Source organism: Aplysia californica, unplaced genomic scaffold (genome assembly GCF_000002075.1).
Source record: "Aplysia californica isolate F4 #8 unplaced genomic scaffold, AplCal3.0 scaffold00308, whole genome shotgun sequence".
Lineage (NCBI taxonomy): Eukaryota > Metazoa > Mollusca > Gastropoda > Aplysiida > Aplysiidae > Aplysia > Aplysia californica.
The window spans coordinates 235965-247281 of NW_004797578.1; the positions used below are offsets into that span (position 1 = coordinate 235965).

Genomic DNA, 11317 nt, shown 5'->3' on the forward strand with positions numbered 1-11317 from the left:
ATATTTTGCCCCACTTGTTTGGAATAGGCTTCCAAAAAATATCAGAGAAGCAAAAAATCTAGAAATTTTAAAGAAGAAACTAAAAGCATTTCTCTTTTCTTCATATTTCGATTAGACAGAATTCATCCAAGCTGTAGATAGTTGTGAGTTTGTATGTGCGTATGTGCACATTATGTACGTTTGTGTGTATGTGTGTATATGTGTGTGGTGTGTGCGTGCGTGAATATGTGTGTGCACATGTATGTAACACTATGTGCCTTTAAAATTGATTTGTAAATCCATAATAGGTATCATGTTAAGCGCATAGAACATTGCATAAGTGGATATGCGCTATATAAATGCAATCCATTATTATTATTATTTATTATTATTGCGTTCTTTCGTTTTGTATATCCTAAAGTAATGCATCTTTGGTCACTACCCTAACAAAAGCGCATTCAGCGCCTGTGAGAACGTTTTCTTTTGAACCACAGAATAATTTTAAAAAGAGAGTGAATACAAACCCGGTAACAGGGAACAAAGTTACGAAGTTTCAGTCCCGGTAGGGGAAATCTTTTGTGATTTTGGAAAGATAAAGCGCTCCCTTGGCCAAATAACATGGCTTTTCATCAAAAATTGGACTAGATCTAGATCTTTTTAAAATTTTTTAAAATTTTATAGTAGAGTGTTTTACGGCGCTCGCAACTGCATAGGTCATATGAGCGCGCGGGACACACCTAATATTTTCAGTTGGTAGGAAATTTTGAATTTTGCCCGGGTGGCGGCCGAAGCCTACTCTTATCGATTTTAGACCACCAAGGGATTTTTAACGTGCGCAACTTGCACAGGCCCTCCGAGATTTTTCGCCCTTGTCCGATAAGGCTAGGTGTAGATCTTTCGTACCAGAAGATCAGGGGTGTGGCTGAAAGACTGCAGTAAGAACAAGCGAAGGAATAGCAGTAGAAAGGCTGCAAAAAGAATCAGGAGCCCAGAGGAAGGAGCAAAGGAGGTGACGGGGTGGGGGCAGAAAGTGGAGACGAAAGCAGACGACAGAACATTGCTAGAGAGCAGGAAATGAGGTGAAAGGAGACAAATTTAAAGAAGAAAATTTTTCGGTCGCTACCCGGATTCGAACCCGGGACCTTTTGAGTGAGAGGCCAACACCTTAACTTCTAGGCCACGAGAGCCCCCATCTAGATCTAGGCTTTTCATTGTTTCATGTGCAGACGGCGTAGTGCAGCGAGGCTTTCTTTAAGTCCAAGATCGAGTTTATAGAGAGAGTGGGGTGAAAGAGAGAGAGAGAGAGAGAGAGAGAGAGAGAGAGAGAGAGAGAGAGAGAGAGAGAGAGAGAGAGATAGATAGAGAGAGACAGACAGACAGACAGACAGACAGACAGACAGACAGACAGACAGACAGAGACAAAGAGACAGACAGATAGAGGGAGACAGAGAAAGAGAGACAGAGGGAGAGAAAGAGATGGTGGGGGAGAATATTTCAGTCAGTCTAGACCTTGACCATAGATCTTAAAGAACCAAGGTCTACCCTGAGCCAAGAGGGGGCTGAAAGTTTCCGAAATCACAAAAGATTACCCCTACCGGGTTTGCATACTTCGTGACTTTGTTCCCTGTTACCGGGTCTGTATACGCTCCCTTTTTACAAAGGAGTGGCCTGCTGTTACAGAGCAGAGCAGTCTTCGGACTGACGTATCAGGTTTTCTTATGACATGACAAAAGTGATTTCAGTTCCGGTCGGAATTTTGGAGCTAGGAAAATATAAACGATAAAGTTGAGACTGGATTTCAAACTTGATAAAAGGTGAATACAGTTGTATAAGAAAGAATGGGTTTCACTATTTAAAAAGTCCTCTGGCAATATTGTTACTATTACAGTCCCCACATAATATGGAACCTGAACAATCATGTGAACAATGCAAATTCCGACAAATGTCTTTCCCGTTCTCAGCGAGGTATTTGTTCCGACGTTCATTTCCATTCGCTTTCTGCTGATGGATAGCATACGTAGAGAGATGGACACGGAGCTGAACGTCACAAAGAAATCTCCCGAGATGACAAGGGTGAAGTACACGGCCAAAGTATAGTACTGGACCTTCTCATCATAGAGAAAGAGATCATTGAATCTGACGATTGGCATTGACGTGTTGGAGCTGGTGTCTGTCTCCCAGACCACGATCTCTAGCAAATAACGCGGTACGAAACAAAACGAGAACAGAACGTACAACAGAGTAAGGTAGATTCGAATTCTGTTCACAGTAAATACTCTTGATATCTTGAACGGAAAGAACACGGCGCAGAATCTTTCGACAGATATGAAATATACGTGCATGATTGCCAGCACTGCGAATAAATCGCTGACTGCTGATCCATAGGCTCTGGAATACGCTGCTAACGTTATTCCCAGCATTCCACCCTGCAGTTTCATGATGTGAACCATTCGCCGGAAGATGAGGGTCACCAGGAAAAAGAAATCACACACGGCTAAAGATGTGATTGTCACGTTAAAAACATCCCTCAGTCCTGCCCTGCTCATGACTAGCATAGTCGTCAAGTTGCCAAGGATACCCAAGACGCTGACTGCTGTCGTCAGGCCATAACTGAGGACGAGGTCTGCAATAAAAACACTCATGGTCGACACAGGGGCTAGATCGTCGTCCCTATAGTTTGCTCGGTAACTTTGCTGTTTAAAAGCACTGTATCTGAACGTTGGGAGGTCTTGATGTATGGGGAAATGCCCGTCTTCTAACTTATATAGTACGTGGAGAAAATGCCCTCACCAGCTTCTGACAACAGGTATAATAAGCTCTCACTATCGTTCTACAAAAAGTAGCTGATTCTCCAAAACATTCTCGCGTGTAAACAAATTAATCAAACTCGTGAAACCCTTCGTTAAAGATCTCAAAAAATGAAAAGAACCTCTTCACTATCGTTGCTTGTACTTGTACTGTTCGCGTGACACTCTGAAATAATTATCTTCTCAAGAACTCGAGATCATCATTATAAGAGGTACTTGTACTGAGCAATAAATACGGTGACCTGGAAGTGTCTCATAATTTCATGATCGAAAACTGAGCGAGTCCGTCTCATTTTCGTCTCGCTTCCATGCCACTCTCAGTTGTTCAGATGAATGCGAAGGCATTATCTTGCAATTAAAATTTCTCACGGTTTCCTTTCAGCAACTTCACATTTCTCACTTGTTTTTATGGATTTTGTTTCATTAAATGAAGCTCTCATTTCATGGGTAGGAAAAAGACAACAATTTCAAGACAAAAGCGATGACAATAGAAATTACGTGACCAGACAATGGCAAGAAAATGGACTTGAAATTGGAATGAAAGTTTAGTACATTGTCTTCAAATTCACAACTGAAAAGAACTGTATTCTCTCTTTCTTCTCCCCCCCCCCCCACTCTCTCTCTCTTTCTCCCTCCCCCCTCTCCCCCCCCTCTCTCTCTCTCTCTTCTCTCTCTCTCTCTCTCTCTCTCTCTCTCTCTCTCTCTCTCTCTCTCTCTCTCTCTCTCTCTCTCTCTCTCTCTTACAGTTACTTGGGCATTTCTCATTTTCATCGTGTCTATGGTGGAGACGAACGCTAGAAGATCGAGATTGTAAAACTCAACAGAATGTTCCTCGAACAAGAAGGCTTTTCGGTTCTTACCAAGAATTAAATTTCGAAACAGCAAAAAAACAACAAAAAAACAACAACATTTTTTTATACTAAGATTAAACCAGAGCTGCTTTGTGGCTCTGAAATTTGGGTACCAAGAATTGGGACGTGATTGATAATGTTCAGGTAAAGTTCTGGAAAACTTTTCTGGGTCTTGACAAAGCCACACCCAAATATTTAGTTCTAATAGAAGTGGGAAGAACCAATTTATGTTCTGATTACAGGCATTGTGTCCTTAAATTCTGGTGCAGACTTATACGCTTAAAAAATGACAGATATCCCAAGTAATGTTACAAAAAACAATATCGTTTCTGTGAACTGGGCAGAGTCGACTGGGCTACTAAAGTTAAAAACCTATTATTTTCCCTGGGTTTTGGATATGAATGCCTCGTTTAGTTTATATATAACAGGTCCTGTGATAACATGGATCCGGTAATGGCAGGGATTTTGAAAATTTCTTTTTTTTTCCTACTCTTTGTCTCTATTAAAAGTTATTGGCAATAACAGGGCCTCATCGGAGCCCAATATGCAATAGCGGGGACAAAGGCTCGTTAACAAAGTGTAAAAGGTAAAAGAGAGAGAGAGAGAGAGAGAGAGAGAGAGAGAGAGAGAAAGAGAGAGAGAGAGAGAGAGAGAGAGAGAGAGAGAGAGAGAGAGAGAGAGAGAGAGAGTAACGCAGTAGTGATGGAGCAAGCTCACGCAAGCCACGCCACTGCGAGCACTTTGATCAAACCCTAAGCTTAGCTACACGCACGCGTATAGTAATGTGTCATGCGCAAGTCTGCTACGTCATGGTACTTGTGGCAAGGGAAACTCCCCATGAATAAATACAGCTGGATTAGTCCACAAATGCCTACTTCCCTTTCATTTCTGATTTAACAGGGATCTCATATAACAGGACCTTTTCTCTGGTCCCAGCATCGCTGTTATATCAGGTTTCCACTGCAACTGCTTCTCATGGAAAAGTTCTATTATCTATTCGTGGTGGCCGAATTTTGCTATTCAAAAGGCTTTTTCATGGCTGCATCGATCGACATGCCGTTTTCGCCAAAATATTCTTTAAAATATTCTCCAAGAGCCTAATCACTAGGCCACCGACGCCACTAGGGCCTCTGTTTGTTGAACACTCAAGGCAGACTCTAAGTGTTGAAATATACTATGGTTAGTTCCTTCTTTTTTTTTTTTATCAAACTTTAAAATGTATCGTTGTATCTCTCCTCTGGCTGTTGTTGACACTACCACTAGATCTACCACTACCACTACCACTACCACTGCCACTGCCGCTACCACTACCACTACCACTACCACTACCACTACCACTACCACTGCTGTTGTTGCTGCTGCCACTACCACTACCACTACCACTACCGCTACCACTACCGCTACCACTACCGCTACCACTACCGCTACCACTATCACTACCACTACCACTACCACTACCACTGCTGTTGTTGTTGCTGCTACTACCACTACTACTACCACTACAACTACCACTATCACTACCACTATCACTACCACTATCACTACCACTACCACTACCACTATCACTACCACCACCACTACCACTACAACTACCACTATCACTACCACCACCACTACCACTACAACTACCACTATCACTACCACTATCACTGTTTTTGCTGCCATTACCACTTCCACTACCACTACCACCGCTGCCGTTGCCAATACTACTGCTACTATTACAACTAGGCCTACTGCCGGTACTAGGCCTACCAGACAACTATTATGCCCTCCGGTACATAAGCTTCGAAATCACCCGTAGAGGGTGTCGACATAACCACTAGGCGTGACGGACTTGCAACATGGTGAAACAAATTATTGCAGCAGGGGTGTCGTTATTTTGAGAGTCACACTTTTTTAATGGGTTATTTCCACACTTTTTGAGCGCCGCAAAAGGAATCGCGCGTCCTTAAAAAAAGATAATTCAGCTGTCGGTTAAAAAGAAACCCCGCGCACCAAAGTTGTAAGCTTTCCGCATCGTTGATTGTTGTTGGGTGCACCCCATGAGGAGTGTCGAAATAGCACACTGCGCCGAAAACAAGCACTCTCTACTCTATACATTGTATCAATCTTCAGGCTATCAATTGGGGGATCCTGAATTCGCCCCCCCCCCCCTTTCCTCCTTCGGTCTAAGAACAGGTCACCATGAAGTTGGGGAAGCTGATAGGCTTAGGCTAGAGGTGGGCGCTAATCTATACTAGTACTCAGTACTTTGCCCCTGCAGGTGGGGGGGGGGGGGGGGCATAGTTTTACTATGGGGGAGCAAAGGATACACCTGCCGTGATACTGCGTGTCGTAAGAGGCGACTAAAAGTGCAAAGGTCTGGTCGCCCGAAAAGTGCCAGTTTACGGAGGACCAACTACCCAACCCAGTAATTTACAGAAACACGGACAAACACAGCTTTTTATTTTTCGACCTTGGGAGACGGAGGAGCTTCTGCACCTGCAGGAACAATGAAGGACAGCGGACAAAGCCGAAAGGACTCTTCTGACCCGAAACTTTCTCTGTCGAACAAGTCTCTCCGGATTGCGTCGTGGAATGTTCGCACCCTGTATGAAGCAGCTCAGCGATCTTTCTGCATTTACTCGTACGGCTTCGACATCATTTGGGGGCGGGGGGGGGGGGGGTGAATTCCATTGCGTCCATGTATTGCCATTGAGCCAGTCTGATTCGAATGCCCAGATCTGGCTTGCATTCTAACTGGTGAAAGATATGTGAGGCATCGTGATGAAATCAGGCGCTTGTCAAAATAATGGAATGGAAGAAAACAGCATTGTTCTGCCGGTTTGGCAATTTTTATCAAATTTTTATTTTTTAGTCCAACATCTTTTATGCCCATTTAAAAACAGATTTCTGTGCGAATTTCACTGAAACACTTTAATTAAAGGCACAAATTTTTAAATGTAAAAAAAATTTACAAGGACTCTCAAACTATGAAAGTTACCATTGAAGATTGAACTCCTTATGAGGATCAATGACCTGAAATTGTGAGTCTTATACAACAAACTCTTCAAACGTGTTGGAGATTGTTTCTTTGTTTCAGTATTTATTTAATGTATAACTCTGTAATGATAGAGGGAGAACGAAAGCAGGGAGCAATGCGAATTCCCCCAAGCGACTCTTGGAAATGAATCATTTTTAACATTAAGAACTCTTTAGGAAAGGCACCCGTTTTCCTGTGCATACATATGCTTACCCCAAAAAATCTCTTTTTTTGACAATGCTCAATTCCTTTCAATCATGTCCATCACCCCCTTTTTATCAAGGGCAATGAAATGGGTGATAATTTGACGACAGGCTGGTTTGGGTGGAAAGACAACTTAATTAAACACTAAACAAAGGAAATGTTTTGTGTGAGGAACATTTTGAGACGCCATGCTTTACAGCTAAATCTCCCACCGCTCTGAGACGCCATACTTTAATAATAATAATAATAATAATAATAATAATAATAATAATAATAATAATAATAATGAAGATCATTTCTATAGCGCCCACTTCCGTGTATGCACAGCTCAAGGTGCTTTACATAAATGCATGTACGAACAATATTCACGCACGCTACACACACACGCACATACACACTCATACACACACATAAACACATACACACACACACACACACACACACACACACACACGCACACATAACACGCACACATGTGCACACACATGTACGCCAAACACACACACACACACACACACACACACACACACACACACACACACACATCTACTTGCTTATCATACGCGTACGCTTACACATCGTCACGAAATGAGCACATATATAATAAAATTATATACACATTGCAATTCACTAAATACATAAATGGATACATAATCATTTACATAACATTGTATTGAACATGAATCTACTAACATAAAAATGATGTCATTAAATGTGTCTTTAAAGCCAAATTTCCCACTGCTCTGAGACGCCATGCTTTACAGTGAGTGGTGTCGCGTGGGTTGTAGACAATGTGGTGCATAATTGGAAAGTGAGCAAAAGGGCAATAGGCTTACTCGCTACTTTTAAAATTGTAATGAGCAGTTGGCGGGCGCTTTGTTGTGGTCTGTTCTTTCTATTGCTTTCTGCGAGTCTGTGTGTGTGTTTGTGTGTGTGTGTGTGTGTGTGTGTGTGTGTGTGTGTGTGTGTGTGTGTGTGTGTGTGTGAGTGTGTTTGTTTGTTTGTGTGTCTACGCAAATATCATCATTCTACTATGGTCCTAACCTACATCCAAGCCCTGAAATGACAAGATGGTATTGATAGTGCAATAAAACCCCAACAAAACAAGCAAGCAATGAAACTTTTTGTTCTATTATTTATAAAAGAAGTCTGCGCGGCGATTATTCCCCTCTTCGAATCGCTGTATCACTCGGTGGTTGAAATTAGAGGTGGCTTCAATTTCATCTTTGTGAATTGATAGTACAACAAGAGCATTCAGACGATCTTGAGTCAGGGAACTTCACAAAAATGTTTTCACTCTCTTCAGAGTACTAAAGCATCGTTCAGGTTCAGCAGATGTGACTGGGATGGTCAAGATTATCTCCAGTAACTTGACTCTGAAAACGTTCTCACTAAGTTCGCTGTGACAAATGTATTGTACAGAGCTGTTACAGTTGAACAGTTTGTATCTGAAAATGTTTCATTTTGAAACACCACTTTCAGCTTACTGAAAAGTTTGTCCTTTAATAGAAATGGATACTTCTCAACAATAATTGTGTCAATGTAGCGAGAGGGGAATTTCACCTTGTACGACTCAAAATGATAGGGGTCCAAGAGACAGTGAGAAATGAATTTTCCTAGAGTCGAGAGGTCAACTCAATAGTCAGAATATCGCACATCTCCACAACAGCTGCTTTCAGATTGACATGTCCTTGTTTCCTTCTCTTTGCTGTTTGCACTTGTAGATCTTGCAGTGAGTCTCTGAGGCTTTGAATTGTTCTCACAAAATCCTCCACACATCTTGTTGCATCTGCCCCACTAGTAAGCCTATCCCGGAAGACATTGTACAGAACCTCAACATGTTTGAAAATATCACGAAAGAAGCTTAAAAGGTAGAGGAGTGCTTCATCACAGACAAGACGTCTAAGTCCATAAGCTTCACGGACAGAAATATCATCCCCAGATTCAGGACATTCTATGATGTTATCAAAGCACGTAGAAAGGTCGTCTTGGACATAATGTACACTCTCAATGAGTCTGGTTTGAAAATTCCACCTTGTCTGACTAGTTCTGGGTAACCTTCTTGAGCACACTTGCCTTAGAGCATCAGCACGTTTAGGGGAAGCTGAGAAAAATGACTAAAATCCTGCGAGGTTTGTGAAGAACAAGCGCATGTGAACGATGTGGTCTGTGAGTCGCTTCAGTACTAAATTGAATTGGTGAGCATAGCAATGCACGTAGTGTGCATGAGGATAGACACTTCAGAGCAAAGTTTGCACTCCCCTGGTGTTTCCACTCATAACTGTCGCCCCATCAGAAGCTTGGGCAATTAGTTTTTCCTTGAGATTAAAAACGCTCAGTTCTTCTTTCAAAACCGCTGCAAGCCCTGCTGCAGACCTGTCATTCACATCCACAAACTGTAAACCACGCTCCACGGGAAGCTTGTTTTTTAAAAAGCGCAATATAATCACAAACTGTGATTTACAAAAAATATCATTTGTCGCGTCAGCTTCGATGGCAACAAACGACGCGTTGTTGATGTCCTTGTGAAGGTCTTCCATGTAAACTTCATAACAGCAATCTAATAATTGTGAGGCAGCGTGGTGGAATCAGGCTGTCGTCAAAATAATCAAAGTGAAGAAACCCACATTTTCCCCCATGTTTGTGAATTTTTATCAAATTTTGGGGGGGAGGCTCAACACCTATCATGCCCATTAAAGAACTCATTTCTGCGTGGATATTTTTGAAAAACGCTGATTAAAGGCACAAATATGTAAATTTTCAGTTACCACGGACTCTTAAGCTAAGGAAATAACTAATCTTGGGCGGCCATTTTCTCACTAATTCTACCTATGAAAACAGGTGACCCCCCACCACCTTCATTCACAAATATCTCGACTTGTTGTCAAGATAAATGGATATTGTTTTCAACCCAGTAAAGACAAGTGAACAAGCTTTAAGATTATACCAATGGCTCTACATGCCCAAATATTGACGAGAGCCTGATTCCACCAGGCTGCCTCACAATTCATTTTGTGTTGTGCTAGAAGTATATTTCGCACCAGTTGCAGAACTGAGATGCTCATCTAACTGGCTGTCTAATGTTCCAAGAAGAGACAGAAAATCCAGAAATACACTTCTGTTTTTGGAAGATTCTGTTTCATCATGACCTCGAAAAGATAATTCATGCACTCCACAAAATTTGATTACATCCATGATTCTATTCCAAATGTCTATTTTTGTCCACTAGTGCGTTCTGACGTTGTATAGAAATGCCCACCGAGCTGTCTAGCTGCGTTGCTATTGACACTGTGCCGAAAGTATTATAACGAACAACACAGTTCAATTGGCTTTCACTGTGTTCATGCTTTTTTGTTGCCCTGGTAAAATGATTGAGATCCCTGTAGCCAATTGATGACCAAACCTTGTCAGTGTCCGATCGATCAGTAAAAAGCAGACAATGGAAACAGTACAATTTCTTTTTAGACAAGCTCACCATAAGCCATGCATACTTATCATACCACGTACAGGAAAAAGAGCGAACATTGTTCTTGAGCTCAAAATCCCGCGGCTGATGAGGACCAAGCTCTTTTATGCGCACTTTCTCTTCTAACTGTAGCCTGCTGAATGTGCAAGAAGCAAGGCGTCAACGTGATTTATCTACATTTTTTAGAGAAAGTCAGTTAGAATTTGCAGGATATCCCGTAATCTACATCTATCGAAATTTACAACTGTTTCTAAATGAAACCGCATAAAAGCTGCAATAAAGTGAAACAATACTAACAACTCACTATGTTCAGATTTATAATTACTTCGAGCAGCACCAACAACCAGACTCAAATTGAAGATTTAGCTTCAACAGGACTTGCTACACAGTACAGGGAGACAACAGTTTCGATTCCGGCTTTGGCCTAGGCGAGCGGAAACTTGGATCAAAATTTTAGCTTGCACCAAATTGGTGCTGCGAAGAGGAGTTTCATGCACCTTTCTTCTTGTGCGGGAAGAGCGATACCTAGATTTCTTTACAGTGACAAAAATAACTTTGGTGCAAAGATTTGGCTTGCTCCCAGCATACACCACCGCAAGCGGTGCGACGAGCTTAAACCATCCTCGCTGTCTGTCTTTTCACTGGCGCAGCCAGCGAGTGACGGACCGCAAGGATATAGTAATGTAGATCTAGAACACTGACTGGTTTAGAACAATTAGAAAAAAATGGGTGTGTGAAGGCCAGGGTTAGGTGGAGCGCTTTCACCAAATGCACCAATGGCGCCGCGCCACTGTTTACAGTCAATCAAGTCTCCCACTGCTCTCCGTGTCCGGAAGAGACTTAAAATGACCCCTATTCTAACTATTAGTATATTCAACGTTCCAAATCTTCCAGCTAATGTAACCCCTAAAAGACCCCCTCCCGAAAGAGAAAGAGAGCCTCCCGTTCCAAACGTAGATAATGACTCTTTATCTCATAGGGATTGGGG

The 11317-nt window shown here is 42.1% G+C and overlaps 1 protein-coding gene across 1 annotated transcript; it reads right to left on the bottom strand.

Annotated features, from left to right (window-relative positions):
- Positions 1–1394: 1394 nt before the first annotated feature.
- On the bottom strand, positions 1395–2874 carry LOC101862810 (melatonin-related receptor-like). Its single transcript, XM_013084673.1, has one exon. The coding sequence runs from the start codon at positions 2619–2621 to the stop codon at positions 1686–1688; it is 936 nt and encodes a 311-aa protein (XP_012940127.1). The 5' UTR covers positions 2622–2874; the 3' UTR covers positions 1395–1685.
- Positions 2875–11317: the final 8443 nt, after the last annotated feature.